Raw genomic sequence first — 19,472 nt, forward strand, 5'->3', positions numbered from 1 at the left:
GTGCTTTTCATTGGCTGGCTATTAAAGAGGTTTCCATACCTGCCCCTGGAGTTAATTTGTGTGAGTTCGAAGAACTTGGGGGAGACACCCCTATTTACAAGATTATACTATTTGGGACACAAATGAAATGACAGGGTATGGAGCTGTTAGGCCCCCTCTGGGACCATCACACCCCAGTAACCGCCATATATTGAGAAGTTCCTGTGCTTTGGATTTGGCTGGGTATAAATGAGGCATGGGGAAGTGCGTTAGAATATGATGGGAGTGAAATAAATGCCTTAGCACTGGTAGGCTGGGTTGAAACATAGCAAGGCCTGCCTAGATTCTTCTTGGTCTCAGGAAGGCATTCTTCTCTCCAGATTATGGGGCAGCACCTTCTAGAAGGAAAAGGTCTATGAGTATCAGACCAAGATAGCTAAGAGAAATAATTTATAGCTAATCCAAGACCGAGAGGCAGGTGGGGAAGAGCTTCCATGACTTAACTGGGTTAAGAGACATTCTAGCTTGTTATGTATTCCACCTGCATTGGGGAGGGGAAATTCAGGAACCACAATGAAACCCCAAACTAAATATATCACCCTTTTCACCTCATTTTCTCTGTATGTTTCCTAAAATGTTCCAGGGTATCAGTGAGACCAGCATGAAGAGCCTTGTCTGGCTGAAGCATGGTCTCCTAGAACTGCCATGTAGAAGTCAGTAAGCCATCGACTAGACTCAACTGTGAACTCACAGCTTGTAGACATCCAGGCTTCACAAAGCTAGCAAAACTAGATCCACGAGTGTGCACGAGTCCTCTGAGGAGAGCCTCTGCCTTCTCCATCTAGCCCTCTACTTACAGGGCTGAGGATGTCTCGGCTGAGCCAGCTGGTCTACTGTGGTGGTGTTTGGGGGCGGGGGGGGGCTCATGCCTACTGTGGTGGTTTGAGTAAGAAATGTCCCCCTTAGTCTCAGATATTTGAGCACTTGATTCCCAGTTGATGGTGCTGCTTGGAGAGGTTTTAGATGGGGCCATGTTGCTTAGGGGTGAGCTTTGAGATTACATAACCTCACCATACTTCCAGTTCTCTACTTCGTTTTTGTAATTAGAGGTGTGGCCTTTCAGCTTCCTGCTTTGGTCACCATGAGTGCCTGCTGCCATGACTCCCCACCATGATAGACTCCTAGTCCTCTGGAACTATAAGCCTAAATAACTCTTTTGTCCATGAGCTATTCTCAGCCCTCTCATTCTATTATCCATTGACTTTCTACTCCTTGGTCCCTTTTGCATCTTCTTACCAAATTCACATGGAAAGCCTGCCTTACACAATGAAGGTTTAGATGGCTACACCAAATTCGCAAATCAGCCTTGAGGTGGAAGAGGTGGTGGAAAGGGGTTCATGCTCACTGAGACACAAGAAAGGGCTGCCAAGAGGCGTGACGTCACATCTTCAGACTGTCAAAGGATTACAGCCTCTCTCTCAGGATGCATCACAGAAGAACCACCAGAGGCCAAGGAACATAAATGAATCACTAAGCTGAGAGAAGAAGACATAGTGTGGCCCGAGAAGCCAGACCTACTCTTCCAGGATACCGTTCACTAGTAATGGGAGCAAGTATGTCTTTCTCCTCATATCTGTTTTCATTTCTGGGGAACACAAGTTTGTTTACAACTTTAAACTAGGTCAATCCCAAAATGTCAGTTACGAACCTTATTAAGGGACAAACACCTAGGGCCTGCTGAGCTGACTTTCACACAGACTCACCACGAAACGCCTTCAAAGGAATTTCTTTGAGTGTGAACACATTTCTTAGGGAGATGGGACTTTGCATCTTTCTATTCAGTCTTTCTATTGTTTTTGTTTCAGTTTCCAACTCTCAGTGTGGCCTGCAGAGCATGACTTCTGAAAACAAACTTCTTTTCTGTTCAAGTGATTAGAGATGAAATGCCAGAAGTGAATTCGAACCAGGGAAAAATTAAAACTTGTCTGCCAAAAGTAGTATGTGTGCCCATGTTGGGTGGTTCTCTGCCTCACAAGCTTAGGATGGGGCCAGAAAGCCTGAGAGTCCACAGGAGTCATTTGTTGTCTTGCCTGCTGAGAGAACTACAAAGACAAGTGACCTCTAGTGGAACCAGAAACCCTTTTCTAGGATCTACATAGAAGTTATTCTTCACATAAGGATTTGGAGATATAAGAGGAATTCAATACGAAGAAACACACACAGAGACACACACGCACGCATGCACGCACGCGCGCTTCATCTCTGAAAAAGGGCACTCTGCCTTTGTTAGGCACAAATAGATCATACACAGTGCCAAGTTTCCTCATTTCTGTAGCCCTGGGTTTGACCCAATAGTCATCTTTTTTCCAAGAAGATATTTTATTAACAGACTATTTTCTGTCAGTGTTTGTGCACGACGTGCATGCTTGGGCTGGTGCCTGTAGAGGCGTCTGTCCCCTAAAGCTGGAGTTGCAGGAGGTTGTGAGCCACTGGGGGAGGGTGGGGGTGGTGGTGGTGGTGGTGGTGGTGGTGGTGGTGGTGGTGGTGGTTGTGGGAATTCCAGTCTGGAAATCCCAATCCTCAGGAGAGCAGCCAGTGTTCTCAATCACTAGCTACCTCTCCAGCAATGGTTGGTTTAACTTTTTTTAGTCAGGGTCTCAAACTGTAGCCCAGACCTGCCTAAACCTCATGGCAACTGAGGCCAGACCCGCCTCAGCCTCCCAGGTGTATAGAAGCACACACCACCGTGCTTGATCTGGAAAGCTCTAGAGCACTGCTTCTCAACCTTCCCAAGGCTTCAACCTTTTAATACAGTTCCTCATGTTGTGGTGACCCCCACTCCCAATCATAAAAATTATTTTTTGTTGCTATTTTATAACTATAAACATTTTACTTTTATGAACCATACTGTAAATATTTTTGGAGATGGAGGTTTGTCAAAGGGATCACGACCCACAGGCCAAAAGCCACTGCTCTAAAATGAAATTTCATGGGTGGTGCTGTAACCAAGGCCTTGTGCATGCTAGGCAAGTACCCTACCACCGAGCTGTCTTCGGCCCCGATTTTTCCCCACATCTCACTCCAAGATCCTTTTCCTATCTCATTATTTCAAAGGGTATAAAAGGTCCTTGAAATCCACCATCTTGTAACTTTCTTCTCTGCATGGCTACAACGCATCTCAGGTGGTCTGACTAGGCCTGGGTAACAGTTCCCATTTATCTTGGTCCAGTGACACTGCTGGAAAATGTATGTATGTCCTAACTCTCCGTGTGGATGGACACTGCCCAAGACCATCTCATGCCCTATAGGAAGCCTGGTTCACCCCGATCCTTCCCATTAACTTATCATTAAATACAATATTAGATACAAATATGTCTACTTGCCATCTTCTCTCCTGGGTATCTGGAAAAATACTTCCTTGGCTTGGTCCTTAGCTTTTGGGCCAAATGACAGTCTCCAATTTGAAGAGTATGTATTTGGATTTCTCAGTCATCTTGCTCTTTCCTCTCTCCCCAAAGCTTCTGAGACTCCAAACACTATCACTTCCTGGGGTGGTGGCTTGAATATGCTTGGCCCAGGGAGTGGCACTATGAGCAGGCATGGTCTTGCTGGAGAAAGTGTGTCACTGTGGGTGTGGGCTTTGAGACTCTCCTCCTAGCTGCCCGGAAGGCAAGTCTCCTGTTTGCCTTTGGAACAAGATGTAGAATCCTCAGCTCCTCCTCTGTAGGGCGCCCTCCAGTGGTGAACGACGGCACTGCGCATGTGCAGGTTTTGCACCTGTTGTCAGTTGGCCGTTAATATGCTAATGAGGGGGGCGGTACCATGCTGGTGGGGTGATTCGTTCTCCGCCAATCCCTGGAGGACAAGTAGGGGGGTGATAGTGGGGTGACCCGTGCCCCACCAATCCCTGAGAGATTATTAGCATACTGTTGTGTATATAAGGTGAGCGTGATTGCCGCTCGTGGCCCCCGTATCAGCAATGAAGGTGTCCTGCAATAAAGGCTGTTGACAAGGATCTGACCGTGTTGCGTCTTCCTTGCCGGCCGAGGTGGGCGTGACAAGTGGTGGCCCTGTACGGAGACCCGAGAATATTCTCGTGGATCCAGAAGTCTTCAGCTTCAGGATGGCGACGTCGGAAAGTTCCCGGTAAGGGACGATAAAGTTCTCTGGAGGTAAGCAGAGATGATGAAAGCCTCGGTATAGAGGCCGAAAGGTTTGTAAACTACGGCAATGTTGTTTCCAATGGATCCTTTGTGGGTAAGGCTTGTAATTTTGTTTATTTTTTTCTTTGTGTGGGAAGCCGTTACAGCCGTTAGGACAGGTCAGAGGGTCCTTGCAGAGCAACAAGAAAGTATGTCAGAGGGAGAAAAGGTCTCGAAAGAAAAAAAGAAAAGAAAAGGAGATAAAAGGAACAGAGAGAAGGCAGAGATAAAAAAAGAGGATAATCAGGACCAGGAAACAAATAAGATATATTCTTCTTTAAAAGCCTTGGCCTTAGAAATGTCAGACAATCTAGAAAGCATCACCGACAGCTTAGAGAAAGTGAAACTAAAGGTAGAACCATCGGGTTCCGGGCCTCCCGCAGAGCAACAAAAGGAAGCGCAGGACTCGACCTCAGTTCCACCACCAGACTCGTATTGACCCCTCGAATGGGAAATCAGGTGGTGGATACAGATTTTAAAGGCCGCAGTAAGCAGAATTCAAAAAGATCTCAGAAATTGAAAGCATGTGCAAAGATAAAGATTTGGGGTAGTGGTAGTGGTCAAAAGGGGACAAGGTAATAATGGTAAAATGTTTTTGTGTATGTGCTCTTTTAGAGTTATGTTAAAATCTAGAGAAGCAAAGTCGATTCTCATAGATGCTTTTAGTCTTTGGATCCTGACTAGAGACAGTTTACACCCTGGACAAGAGACAGAATGGGGTTGAGAAAAACAGTCCTCCCGAACTCTCCACAGATGCTTTGGCAAAAGAAGGAAAAGAGTTTAAACTTTTTGGAGCTCTCCTGGGAACAGAAGGAGGTGGGAGACGTCTTGCCTCCTTGCTGGCTCCTATTGGAGAAGTGCTTATTTCTGGTTCTGGGTTCTTTAGGCAGGATGTCTGGGTCACTTTGGTGGAACACCATCTAGTTCTTTTCCTCTGTGTCTATTGTCTGTCCTTGGTGCACCAAGCTGTCCATGTATGTCAATTTATGTCTGGGTTTTGCTTCTCCTTGCTTGAATGTTTTATGTTTCATGTTTAAAAGGTTAAAATTTTAAATGCTGGTTGATTCACCCATTGATGTAGCTTTAACTCCTTTCAAGAAAGGAACAAATAAATAAAAAGTTTCAATTGGCTTTTGGAGCCTGCATCTGTAGCTAGAAACCTAAGTCGGCTGGGCAAGCTCCCCAGGGGGCTGGCTAAATGTTTACACTAGCCGACCCTAAAGACACCAGGAGCTTCACAGCTTCTAAGGTAATGGAACTGATGGCTGTCTCTCTTAGAAAAATTTTTGACTGTGATTATTGGACTCAACAGGTGACAAGGTGTTTCTCTTAAAACTACAGCTAGAAAAAGTAAAAATGGTGATTGATTTAAATATTAAAGGTATGTGTAGCCACTTCATTTTTGTTTCTGATTGGTTTTAAATGTATAAATATTCTCTACATGCCTTGGTTATGGACTATTGGCTTTTAAGTTATTGGATATGGTTTTTTAAAAAAATGTGACATTGGTAACAGAAAGTTGACATAAAACTGGTAAATTTGGATGGAGTCATTCTAGACAACATGTGGCATGAGCCAATCTAGGGAAACAGGTCTAAATTGGGATGATATTTTTATGGAAATCTTATCCTAGAAACCAGGCTTCTAAAAGATTTTAAGGCAATGTCTCTTTATTTAAGTATTGGAGACCGCACCATCATGTGTTCATATGTAGGAATTGGCAGTCAAACCTTGTAGCATGAAGGATAGACTTGGTGTTTTGGAGAGTGGATTTTGGGATGATGAGGCTGATCTCGAGGAAGAGGCTGCTCAGTGTGAGAGGGAGAGATATGAAGATTGTGGCACCCTAGAAGTGGCCTATGCGAAAGTGGTTAAGGTACTTGAAAACAATCAATTGTTCATAGCACCTGAAAAGGTTCAAATGGGCCAAATGGGGGAATATCTAGGAACTAAAATCACTCCTCATAGTATTTCCCCTCAAAAAATTGAATTACGAAAAGATCATTTTAAAACATTAAATGATTTTCAAAAATTACTAGGAAGCATAAATTGGATTCGACCCTATATTAAAATGCCCAATGTAGATTTACAACCACTTTATGAGATCCTGAAAGGGGATTTTTCAGCTTACTTCACCCCGTGCTTTAACCAAGAAAGCACGATTATCCTTGAGGAAAGTAGAAGAAAGACTGGAAAAGGCAATGCTAAAAAGGTACAAGGAAAAGGAGGATCTCCTTTTGTGTATACTAAGAACCTTTCGTCAGCCTACAGGAGTATTATGGCAACAAGGTCCACTTCTTTGGATTTATCCCCATATTTCTCCTAATAAGACCCTTGAATATTACCCTTCTGCTGTTGCACAGCTTGCTGTGCTAGGCGTTAAATCTTGCATTCAGCATTTTGGTATTTTACCCAAGAAAATTATTGTACCATATACAACTGCTCAGATAGAAACATTGTGTGCCTTGATAGATGATTGGGCCATATTACGCTGTAGTTTTGATGGAGAGTTTGACAATCATTATCCTAAGGATCCTTTGCTACAATTTTTTACTGAACACCCAGTGATCTTTCCTAAGATCACTGCCTCAGAGCCTTTGCCGGGAGCGTTAGATATTTATATAGATGGCTCCAAAACAGGTGTAGGTGCCTATATGGTTGATTCTCAAGAACCAGTATTAATTCAATACAGTCCAGGTACCCCCCAAATTACAGAATATAAAATTGTACTGGAAGTTTTCAAAAGATTTCATGATTCTTTTAAGTTAATTTCTGGCTCTGCTTATGTAGTTAATGTGGTGCGCTCATTTGAAATTGCAGGGCCAATTCGGTCGACTAGTACTGTATGTCAAATTCTTTTAGAATTACAAAATTTGATTTGGGCCAGAAAAAATAAATTTTTTATACAACATATTCGAGCCCATACTAATTTGCCTGGTCCCATGACCAGTAATAACGCCCTGGTGGATGCTAGTACTCGTAGAGAGTTTATTTTTCATGCTGCTCCGGTTGATCTTGCTAGAGAATTTCATCAAAAGTTTCATGTACCTGCCTTTACTCTTCAACAAAAATTTAAAATCTCTAGAGCTGCAGCTTGTGATGTGGTATTACGTTGCCAAAATTGTGTTCAAATTCACCACCCTCCTCATGTGGGTATTAACCCTCGTGGTCTGATCCCGCTAAAACTTTGGCAGATGGATGTCACACACATATCTCAATTTGGAAATTTAAAATATGCTCGTTTCTGTTGACACCTGTTCCAGTATTATACACGCTACTCTGATGACTGGTGAAAAGGCTCGTAATGCCATTAGTCATTGCTTAGAGGCATGGGCAGCCTGGGGAAAGCCTGATAGTCTCAAGACAGACAATGGGCCTGCCTACACTGCAAGGTCCTTTCAGGCATTTTGCCAGACAATGCAGGTCGGTCATACTATAGGATTACCATACAATCCTCAGGGTCAAGGAATTGTGGAAAGAGCTCATCGTACCTTAAAAGAGCTTATACAAAAACAAAAAGAGGGAATTGCCAGCAGCCAAACACCAAAAGAACAACTTTCTTTAGCTCTTTTTACTCTAAATTTCTTAATTCTGGATGCGCATGGCCGCTCTGCTGCAGATTGCCATGCTACTACTACACCTATAACTAATGCAGAAGTAAAGTGGAAGGATGTCTTAACTGATGAATGGCGTGGCCCAGATCCTGTGATTTCGAGATCTAGGGGAGCGATTTGTGTTTTTCCGCAGAATCAAGAAAATCCAATTTGGGTACCTGAGCGCTTGACTCGAAGATTGCCTTCTGCTCTTCCTGAAGATGAGACTATGAACCCTACTATTACTGGGAATGGTAATCCAGGTTGATTCACTCATCTTGTGGGCTATTGCCAGATCCTGGCCAGTACCCATGCCAGTTCATAGCAATTCTACTGTTTTGCCAAACTTTTTCTCTACCTCCTGTTTGTGTGATGTTCCCTGTATGGTGCCGGATGGAGAGGTGCCCCAACGGTATGCCGCCATTAACTTTTCTCTGTTGCATACCTTATGTTTTGCTGTTGGGGACTCTTCCCTGCCTTGCGTTTGGTTGCGTAGAGCCACATTTCAATATTCAATATAATATAAGCTCTAATGTGAGCAATGTACCCATTTGGCATCTGGCTTTCTATTAGCTAATCAAAGGATAGATTTAGTTCAAAAACAAATTGAAACACTGTGTCATATGATGCAGTTGTCTTGTGTTTCCTCCCTTAGAGGTTTATGCATTACTCCTTTGCAAACTAACTTTTCTCAGCATTCTCAACAGAGCAAAGAAATCTCGAATTATCTGAAAGGAAACTGGTCCATGAAAGCAGAGCAACTATCAAGACAATTGCTGATGCAGATTGCTGTCCTCAACAGCACTAGGCTGGACCCCATCACAATTGAAGACTTTACCTCATGAATTACCAATGCTTTCTCCTTTTTTAAGGAGTGGGCGGGCATGTTTGCCTGGGGAGCTATTGTCCTCCTGGGATGCGGAATAGGTCTCTGGCTTATTGGCCGTTTAAAAAGGGAACATGCCAGACACAAAGTGGTTGTTTTCCAGGCTATGACCACCATTAAAAAGGGTGCTTCTCCCAACATATGGCTGGCCTCTTTGAAAGATTGAGAGTTCTCCCTAGATCATTTTTGTCACTGTCATGTGGAGTCATTGTATCCAGAGACAGGCAACTTTCCTCGAGCTCGGACCAACCTAAGACATGGGGCCCGGTGGTGATAGGGTAACTCTACGACGGATAAGGCCGAGTTTGGATGAGAATGACCTAAGACAGGGGCAATGACAAGATTGACGTGACACCCAGATCTAGACCAGTCATTTTATTAAACAAAAAAAGGGGGAGATGTAGGGCGCCCTCCAGTGGTGAACGACGGTACTGCACATGCGCAGGTTTTGCACCTGGTGTCAGTTGGCCGTTAATATGCTAATGAGGGGGGCGGTACCATGCTGGTGGGGTGATTCGTTCCCCACCAATCCCTGGAGGACAAGTAGGGGGGTGATAGTGGGGTGATAGTGGGGTGACCCGTGCCCCACCAATCCCTGAGAGATTATTAGCATACTGTTGTGTATATAAGGCGAGCGTGATTGCTGCTCGTGGCCCCCGTATCAGCAATGAAGGTGTCCTGCAATAAAGGCTGTTGACAAGGATCTGACCGTGTTGCGCCTTCCTTGCCGGCCGAGGTGGGCGTGACACTCCTGCACCATGCCTACCTGGATGCTGCCATGCTCCCACCTTGATGATAATGGACTGAATCTCTGAACCTGTAAGCCAGACCCAATTAAATGTTGTCTTTTATAATACAGTCATGGCGTCTCTTCATAGCAATGGAAACCCTAACTAAGATACTGGTCTTTCTCATTTTTACATCCAGATCTTCTCAAGATTAATTTACATGCTGACAGTGCTTTGTCAGACTAGAAACTATTACTTCCTTCCCAGGGTGGGTCAAAACACTGTCCTCACTCACATTCTAGTATGGGACACAGTGTGGAAAGCAGACGGGTATGCAGTTTCCTGCACAGTGTGCTTTAAGGTAGTGAAATGTTCACTGCTGCCTAGCTCTTGGCCCATAATCACTTATCAATGTTTAGCAAAACACCAATAGAGTAGACAAATCATCCTGCCATCACAATGTGACGAGTGTCTAAGTTGTCCTTGCCAAGGCTTCCAGGATGTTCTTCATGGAAATATTCTTATAAAAGTCTTATCCTTGGCTGGGAAATAAAATGCCCATTATTGATAGAATTAGGGAGATTTTAATTCTGTGCATCCTGCTAAAATTCTTGAGTATGATCCCTGCGTATCATAGTATATCTTATTCCAAAATGTCAGTGTGCTGTCCATATGTAATTCACTGTCAAATGATTCAGAAAATGAAGCATTACCTGTGTGTCCATCTGTCCATCTGTCTATCTCACACGCACAGACAGGAAATGCCGTAAGATCTGCCTACATAGCAAGGATATACATGTCCATTGAGTTACTCTTGCGTTTTCCCCCTGAGCCTGTAAGATTTTTGAATAAAACAGGCTGAGAAAAAGGGGAAAAAAATTTAAAAATGGTTTGGGCAGAGAAACCAAGAGTACAAAGAACCCACGAATCAGTTCGGAAACCAAACACAAATATCTGTTTATTTATGGGCTATCATTTTACATCAACTCCATTAAAACCTAAACCAGTTTTCTGTGCTCATTAAATGGCATGACAGTATTTTAGTTAAGCTGGGAGTCACAGGACTTGCACACTTGTATGAATGTAATGCAAATACTGACGACACGAGGCATTCACAGTCACAGGCTGGCTGCTGCTCACATCACAGCAGCGCCCAATGGAAATCAGTTTATGGAAAAAAGCAACCACATTTTGGTCTCATTTACAGATACCCAACATTTCAGTTGGTCAATGAATTCTATACAATTTTATACAACTATGAAAGAATAAAGGATAAGGCTTACAGAGGTATTTTAGCAGTTGTAAAAATAAAAACCAAGGACACAAACTAAACTCTTAAAGCTTTCTGTATAAACTTCAAAAGTATGGTTAGGATGGAGACTTAGAGGCAACAGAAATCTGTTAAACCAGAATCTAGAGGTTTGTCTAATCAGATATCAATACTGAACTCAAGAGTTCAGGCTTCAAAAGAGGCGCACCTAAGGCTACAATGGGTATCCAGCAAATCTTGCCACGTAACTTCTACCTAGTGCAGTGGAAATGTCTACAAGTCGCGTACCCCAACAAGACGAGTCGCAGCGCCCTGAAACACAGGTGAAGGGAGGAAGGGTGGCTGGAGCTCAGGTACTGGAGAACCGAAGGCGCCCTGGCTTCTTCCTACGCTGGCCATAAGTGCTCTTGGTGATCGTTCAACTTGCGTAACTTGGCGATTCTTCAAGAAAAGGTGTCTTATTACTGTGTCTGACTCCCTTAAAAATAGCTCTGTAAAATCGAGAAATCCAAAGGCAAGCCACGTCACAGTGGTTTGTTTCTTCAGGCAGTCCAGACATTATCTGGAGTTCTAAATATTGGTTATCCCCTCCAGAATTCGAACTTCCATACCGTATACATCATGGTGGTTCTTACTTGAGTCACTATTACCAAAATGCTCACTGTAGATGAAATGGAATTTCTCACCCTGGTAACAACCCTTTATTCACAGATCCACTGTGCTTAGTGTTTAAAACATTCTCTCCATTCCCACACAGCGTTTAAAACAATCCCATCTACGGTCCATCCTTGCAATGAGGCGATCAACAGTTGATCTACCTCCAGAACAGCGCCCTGAGAGAATGATTCTGTAACCTTGGGACACCCGACAAGGAACCCTTCTCCACAGAGCCGTGCCTGTCTTTAGCAGTCCCCACTGTCACACACCCATATGCACTGGAATGCCTTTCACAGAGCAGTCTCAACAGCTGTGGTTTTCCAAGAAGTCTACATTGTGTTCAGATACAAATCTGTGAGACTGCGGACAAAGGATGATTAACTATGCTGAAGAAACGTTGGCTTGTTTTGTTGGTTTTTCAAACTTCTGATTTATTTTTCACAGCAAACCAAATCGCATTATTTGGTGGGAAAAGGCAAGTATTTGCCTTCTACCACACCATGATTCTGCATATGCACGCACACGGTATATACATAAACATTCTATCACACCATGATTTTGCATATGCACGCACACGGTACATACATAAACATTTCTGTCTTTGGTGGTTCAATCAGGGAAAGAAATATGAAAATAGCAACACTCTGAAAAGGAACTATAGGACGGTGGTCGGGGTAGCATTGTCTGTGTGCTCTGATCATTTAATGCCATTTAAAGGTTCACATTTAATGTAGAGGACATTTTTTTTTCTTTTTGGCAGATAATCCCAATATCCTCCAGTCATCAGCAGCCTGGGCAGGCACGGATCTTATCCCACTACACCGTTTACCCAGCAAACAAGCCATGGCTCTTTACTGGGTTAAATCTCAGACGTGTTCACAAACTTCAGGGACTGAGTGAGTCATAGCACCAAATAGTTGGAAAAACTTGTAACTGTAAGCTTCTGCAAGAGGGGCAAGGCGAGCAAGTACAAACCCTAAAAATAAGACGTAAGGTACAAATGCACAACTACCACTGTGTTGGCTCTGGTTTCTCATCCACATAATGGCTACCACCCTCTGTACATGTGACTCCGGGAATGACAAGTGGCCCCTCTGAGAAAGGTCCCAATATGAACAGGGTTAGCTCAATGCTGGTGGTTTCAAGTCCACTGCCTGCAATGGACGTGTTGCCAGGAAAAGCCCAGCACAGAAGAAACAGACAGAAAACAAACACTTCTCACTTGTGGTTTAAAACAACAACAACAACAACAACAACAAACAAACCAAAAAACTCCAAAACCCTCGTGGGCTACAGACGCCATACAAGAAGAACTAAAGTCTCAAGCCATAGTTCAAAGTGCTTATGCCGCCAGCAAACCAGGAGGCTCATGGGACATTTTACTCACAGTGGCACAGAGAGCTTCAGCTGACCAAACACTGCTAGAGGAACACAAAGCGGGAAACAGTGAAAGATTGATGGAAACTTAATTTTCAATTTAAATGAGGAGCAACTTAAGGAGGAGGAAGAGGAGGAGGAAGGAAAAACCCCCATAAACCTGTACTTTTTGTGTTAGAAATGCTTTGTAGCATGTCATATGTCTGTGCGCTCAAATAAATTATAACTTTTGTCACTTTAAAATATCAAAGTTGCCAAGGGAACCAAGTCATATTTAGCTTATGCCACAGAAAGTCACGGCTCCTACTTCTTCCAGAAGTTGGCCTCTTAAGCAGTGAGGTTGATTCTGGCAATACTTGCTTATGGGGACAGTTGTAATGTTTTCTGAAATGCTACATTTGAGACCAAATAAAGTATAACTGGTTCATTTGAAAAAAAAAGGGGGGGACTAAAAATATGCCACAAAATTATTTTTACAATACATTTTTGCAGAAATAATCTCTAGGTGAAGCTTTTCATTTTATACACATATACAAATTTAAACAGCAATATACACATAATCACAGTGAGGACGTTGGCAATTCACCAATCTGTAGTGTGAAAATGGACTGCAGAGCAGCCTCCAAGAGAACAATGCTACACATCAAGCAGAGCGGCCCATCCAATAGCAAACACCAAACACCCCTGCGAGAGGCAGACAGTGCAAGAAAAGCAGCATGCGCTTCGATACAAACAGCAGTTTATGGCTAATGGGTGACATGACCGTGGTAACAGTGACTCTCGCGCTGCTATGCATAAGGTCCTAGGACATCTGCTTGTCTTTATACCATTCCACAAATTCGTCCAACAAAACTGGCCCTGGAGAGACAAAGAATAAATCATGTGAGGCCTAGAGATGTTGTGGAGGTCAGGCATCAGCTAACATGCATGGGGCCGAGGTTCAACTGGCAGGGAGAGAAGGGACAGGGGAGAGGGAGGGGGGGGAGAGGGGGGAGGGGGAGGGGGGAGGGGAGGGAGGGGAGAGGGCAGTGAAAGACCACAGGCTGGGCTTAGAGGCTCTTCCTGGGGAGGAAGATGTACAGAGCACGTCTGGGAGGACTGTGGGAGGACTGTGGGAGGACTGTGGGAGGACTGTGGGAGGACTGTGGGAGGACTGTGGGAGGACTGTGGGAGGACTGTGGGAGGAAGGAGAGCTCGTTCACTCGGCACCCGGTACTCACATGCTCCGTCTTCATCGTAGTTGCTGAGGTCGAGACTTATTGTCCTGCTGAACTCCAGCACATTGCACCACTGGTCTTTGTTTATCACTTTATATTTCGATTGCTGAAGAGGAGGAGAGCGATATGGTTAATGACACAAACAAGTGGGGTGGTTTCAGCTTCTGCATGAGTCAACTTGAGAAAGCTCAGGCAGGGTTAACTCAACTGAAGCATCAACTAGGAAGATCGTCAGAGAAAGTAATTCAAAACGCTGTATTTGTCAATGCGACATTGTTGTAAGGAGGTGTCTAACCGGTGGCAGTGCCTATTTCCCCGCAGTGCTGCAAGGCTTAAATGAGCAAGAGGACTGCGTAGTTTCTAGAAAGCATGTGAGCCAGTACTCGGCACAAAGGAAATGCTAAAGCCCACACAACAGTGTTGTAGCCAAGCTGCTGCCTTGAAGTGCGTGCATCGGGCAGCCAGTTGCTGGGGACCACATAAATGCTGCCAGTGCTCAGAGCTGGGAACTCTTGCGGGGACTCTCAGAAAAAAACTAGGAGAAACATGCTCTAGCACCCTTAGACGAGAAACCTGCTACAGGGAGGTTAATATGATATCCTAAAGATTCAAAAGCAAAATCCAGAACTAACATTTTAAAAATCCTTATGATAATAAATAAAAAATCAAAACCAGTGTGTGTGTGTGTGTGTGTGTGTGTGTGTGTGTGTGTGTGTGTGTGTGTGTGTGTATATATATATATATATATATATATATATATATATATATATATATATATATTTAAAGGCAAAGAGGCAAGCCGATGGTTGAGGATGCAGGCACAGGACAGGCTGGAAAGGAAGAGTTGCCACCCTCCTTCTAAAAGGAAAAAAATACAAACTTACATGAGAGCAAAGCACAGACTTTAACTTCTGAGGCATAAAAAGTCTAGAAGTTTCAAAACAGCCAATTAAGTTTCTGGGACTAAGTAATGCCAAATTTACTCACAGCCCCATCTTTTAGCCAAAGGACCTTCAAATCCTACTAAAGGCCCTGTGTACAAGAACCTACTTCCATCCCTATTCCAGTGGGGATGGCTCGTGTCATGGAAGCTAGAGCCGCTCATATGTAGAGCAGACCGTCCTGCCAACAAGTATTAATAAGCAGCTTGTATCGGCTTTTTACAGAGTCCCAGTTCTAGTAGGACTAGGAGAAGTAGTTTCTAGTAAAAATGACATCAGTTGTTTTTTGGACCACTAACTACATAAAGCAAGTAGTAAGAAAGATTATTTCAAGTGGGAATTGAATTGGGCAAGACCCAAGATTGTCCCCAAATCTTATACTCGTCCTTGAAAGCAAAGACCATGTTTCAAAAGGCTTGAGTAGGAGTGGGCAAAGCAGATGCCACACTCGACAGTCATGTCTCCGCTTCCTTCAGGTTCTGCAAAAGGACATTTCACCAAAACCCACTGTCAATTATTGGTGGCTCAAAACTTTTGACCACTGTGAAAGCAAACAGCCACAGTATAGAGAAATGCTGGTTGTTTCTGACACTAGGCTAAGCACATTTAAACTGTAGAAAACACTGCTGGGTACCTAGTCCAGTGCTCACAGCTATCCAGGTACTCCGCCAGGCACTTGGGCATGAGTGGTTATGAAGAGATGACAAACAAGTTTTGGTTCGTGTTTAACAAGATGGCTTGTGTTTAATGTTGGCTTAAGACTGGACATTCATCTGAAAGTAACCCTGAGTTGTTGGCACTAAGACTGGGGATCTGATGCCAGTGGAGTCTCCATGGCTTGTGGGGAGAGAGGGAGTGCTGTGGCTGTTCAGATACACAACTAGATATGAACACACAGACACACTCCAAACCATGCAGCAGCTTGCTGATGACAGCAATCAGGGAACCACAATTTCTATGAGCAAAAAGCTACAGCAAATAAAAATCACATAAAATGGTTAGATGAAGTATGTGTTAGTTCTAAGCAAGCAAACATAACATTTTATAAAGTAGTAACTTGGTACCTCTAAGAATTGGTGAAAAACTGGAAAAAGGGGCCAGATTTTTCCTAATAACAGTCCCAACATGCACTTGGCAGTGTTTATGTCTAGGCTGCGCTGGTCCTTTTCCTGTTTAACAAACAAAAACAAAAGTAAGCCAGATGCTTCTAAATCACAAACTCTAATAAACCAAACATGTAGTTCCCTTTAGCAAGAAGTTGGTAAACAAATGGATCATTTATTACACGTCATGAAACCCTGAAGGGGAGGACGGCAGCCAAACACAATGGAAAACTGACAACTGAGTGTCACAGGTACATTTATTCTGAGAAAGACTGATGCCAAGAGAATAACTTTACCCTAATGCCTTGCCTATCATGCAGTGGTATCTATAGTCATCTCCTGGGCAAATAAAAATCATGGCTGCTTGTCTTACACTACGATAATTACCAGAGTTTCAATTGCTGACCAGAACCCCGCAGTGGACTCAGTGGACTCAAGGATTCTGCTTTTGAGTACTTTGAATTGGGTTTCCCTAGAGACTTATTTAACTTCATTTTGTGTGATAAATATTTCTCTTCTACCTAAATACACTGGAACTAAATTCAGCTCCTAGGAAGGTTTGGAGCCCTGGAGCTTCTCCCAATCATCCAGCTGCTTTAGGGAAGCCGGGTCTGTGTGTCATACACCTGACTCCTAGCCCAGTGTCTACTGACCATGGGAAATTGGAAATCAGAACGCATGTACATGCAGAGCAGCTTACTCCACTTTTAATTGTAATTAAAGATTCTATTTCTCGTTTCACACGCATTTCCATTTTAAAACCTAAACAGGCAGGCTGTTCATACAGGGAAAAATATTCTCCAACACAGGGGGCAGGCTCACACATCTACAGCTCTCTTTCGTGTGGTTCAACTAGAGTGGAATCTGCAAAAAGACTTTTCTACAAAGGGGTGAGGCTTGGCTATCCCACTGGAGTAGAGCGTCAAGTGTCCACCACATTAAGGAACCACACTGCGACCACTGTCGGCCACCCATACCTCCTGACAAGAGCAGTGACGTGCTGGTCAGTATATAGTGAGTCTTCTACTCGTGCCATTGATCCTCAGAGGACTTAAAGTGGGTACAGCAACGAGCCTCACTCAACACACTAACGACGGAAAGGAAGGTACAGCAACTTGGCACTTAAGAAAGATGTACAGGATGGTTTCTGCTCAGAGTCGCTAAGTGTGAGGACAGCTGTTGCTAATAGGCCAGGTCAATGGCGCAGCATCGGCCTTTTTGTTAAAGGCTACCCCCCACTGAAGCCGGTGATGGAGGACATTCCCGCAAGGGATGGGGGGCCCACTTCTCTGCCTACCCTTTGGCCAAGCAGATGATCCCATCGTGTCTTGGCAGCATTAACTCAGCTAGGGGAAGAGGACAGAAGAGATAATCTAACAACAGACACTCTTTCAACGCCCTGGCTGGTGTGTCGTCTTTCTGCTTTTGTGATACTCTGGGAAAACAAATATAAAACACCACTTAGCCTGCAATGTGGGCATGGCAGACAGCAACAGCGTACCACGTCATGAAGCAAGCCACAAGGAAAATAGTAAGTGCTGAGAAACACATGTGGGACCACAAGATCTGGCCAAAGTCCATTTAACAAGTGTGTTCAGCACGACTGACCACACTGGCACCCTAAAAGATTTCCTTTGGCTGAGTTTATAAGCATTCATTAGCCCCCCACACTTCTCATATTGTATGTCTCCTGTCATCACAGGATCCCAGTCTTTCTTGACATGTACTACAGTGGGAAAAATAAAAAAAGGACAGAAGACCTGGACAGACTCTGTGACACAGCAACCATCTGACAAACTGATGTCAGGAAAGGCTCTGCTGCGTGTGTGTGGCAGCCATGCCAGAACATGGAGGGAAGGAAGGCGTGAGACTCACACGAGGACAGCTGAACAGCACTCGCTCACTCCTGCTCTGCAGGGTGCAGCCAGCCGCTCCCAATCACTCCCACCATCTTCTGCCTATCGAATAAGAGAGAGGCATTATGGACGCACGCACCACCTGAACAGGAGCATCTCACTGACCACCAGCAGTGCACATGGTAGCCTTGTGGCCAAATGCCAGGACCAGAGTGGTAAACATCCAAAGTCCTGGGAATGCCATGGTGGAAAGGGCCCACAGAGCGCCTTCTCATGCACTCAAGCAGAGATACTCCCGGGTCCCCTGACAACAATGATTTCTGTGAGGGAGCTCCTGACTCGAATGACACGGTTCTGCCAGGATGCCACCAGGAGGCCATCGGCATAACAGGCTTTAGTTAGTTATTTAAAATCACCTTTCAAATTCAAGGTACATGGATGGCAGAGACATCCAAGAGCTCTCTGCAAGCAAGACACTAAAGTAGTACAGTAGCCACAGGACTGGGAGCTGCGGCTTCCGGCCATGGCGAGACATGGGCAGATGGGCAGGTGGGAATAGAAGCTCAAGTTCACTAAGATGGCTGCCAAGAGACCCAACAGGGCTGAAAGACGAGGAAACACAACTCTTCTGTCTTTCCACCCACCTCCAGACCCAAGCACTCCGTAAACTTTAAGTTGCTAAAACAAAGAGAGTCATTCTGTGCCATTTTCCAAGGAACAGAGACCCAGCAGGTCTGGGTGCCCCCTCCATCCTGACAGACACTATCTCCTGAGGGAGAAGATGCAGTGGCTGCACAGCACCAGGCTTAGCAGTGCAGCCCTCAACCTCAGGGCCTTGGTAGACACTGCAAGATGGTACTCTGCCCAGAACGAATGCACTCCAGAGGCCACTCACCACTAATGGAGAGAAATAACCAGAAGTTTTACGAGCCTTTGATTATGTCAGAGCATCCCAGTTAGACCCTTGTGAGGGGTAATAAATATTTTTTCTCAAGGGGCACTAAGGATTCAGCAAAACCCAAAGAATCTTAAGTGTGTAAAAGTAACACCAATGTTACAAAAGGAGTCGATGTTACAAAAAAGCTTTATGTGTCTGTATTGCTTACCAGAGTCCCCTAACTGCTCCTCGAAGCCTATTACAAATTTTCATTCTTTAATGGCTTGAGATTTATACTCAACTTATTTTTTCATTGAAGATTTTATCTTTTCATTTTAAGTCCAAAGTTTTCTAAGAAGCTTTATTGGACTCCCTCATCCCCCAAAAAGGTCCACAGAAGCAGCCATGACTCCTAAGGTAGAAACCAGGCTGCCAACTGGCATATGAAATCCGAGGCCTCACCAAGGCTCAGTCCCACATGGCCTGGCATAGGAGCGGACGGCCCTTCCTGGTGCAGCCTAGAAGTAGGAGCTGAAAACTGGGTTCAGGAGAACACAAACCTTCAGTCCCGGGGCTCAGCTTATAAAACTTGAAAATATAACGACCTCGTCTTTTTGACAAATGAACAGAACTATGCTCTTAGAACAGAACTGCAGCATTAGCATACAGTTCCCAGTGTTGGCAGGGCCAGCATGGTCAGATTTTGCCCCCAGGAGGCACTGCCTCCCTTACCACAGGTTTGGTGAAGCAGATGGGGAGAAGACTCAGCAAGGACACTTTCCTGAA

At 44.4% G+C, this 19,472-nt stretch overlaps 1 protein-coding gene across 9 annotated transcripts in view; it reads right to left on the reverse strand.

Annotated features, from left to right (window-relative positions):
* Window positions 1–10,313: 10,313 nt before the first annotated feature.
* Window positions 10,314–19,472, reverse strand: part of Dcun1d4 (defective in cullin neddylation 1 domain containing 4) — an 80,494-nt gene continuing 71,335 nt past the window's right edge. For 4 of the 9 annotated variants that reach the window (XM_017599288.3, XM_006250907.5, XM_039092177.2 and 1 more), the window contains 3 exons: window positions 15,915–16,019; window positions 13,913–14,015; window positions 10,321–13,550 (listed from right to left, as the gene is read on the reverse strand). In XM_017599288.3, coding sequence (XP_017454777.1) covers window positions 13,495–13,550; window positions 13,913–14,015; window positions 15,915–16,019 — 264 coding nt within the window. In that variant the 3' untranslated portion in view covers window positions 10,321–13,494. Of the gene's footprint in view, window positions 13,551–13,912; window positions 14,016–15,914; window positions 16,020–17,828; window positions 17,912–19,472 lie in introns of those variants that run through there. The other 5 variants (XM_039092176.2, XM_063273337.1, NM_001108359.1 and 2 more) reach the window with 4 other exon arrangements.

This window comes from Rattus norvegicus, chromosome 14, assembly GCF_036323735.1.
Source record: "Rattus norvegicus strain BN/NHsdMcwi chromosome 14, GRCr8, whole genome shotgun sequence".
NCBI classification, from domain to species: Eukaryota; Metazoa; Chordata; class Mammalia; order Rodentia; family Muridae; genus Rattus; species Rattus norvegicus.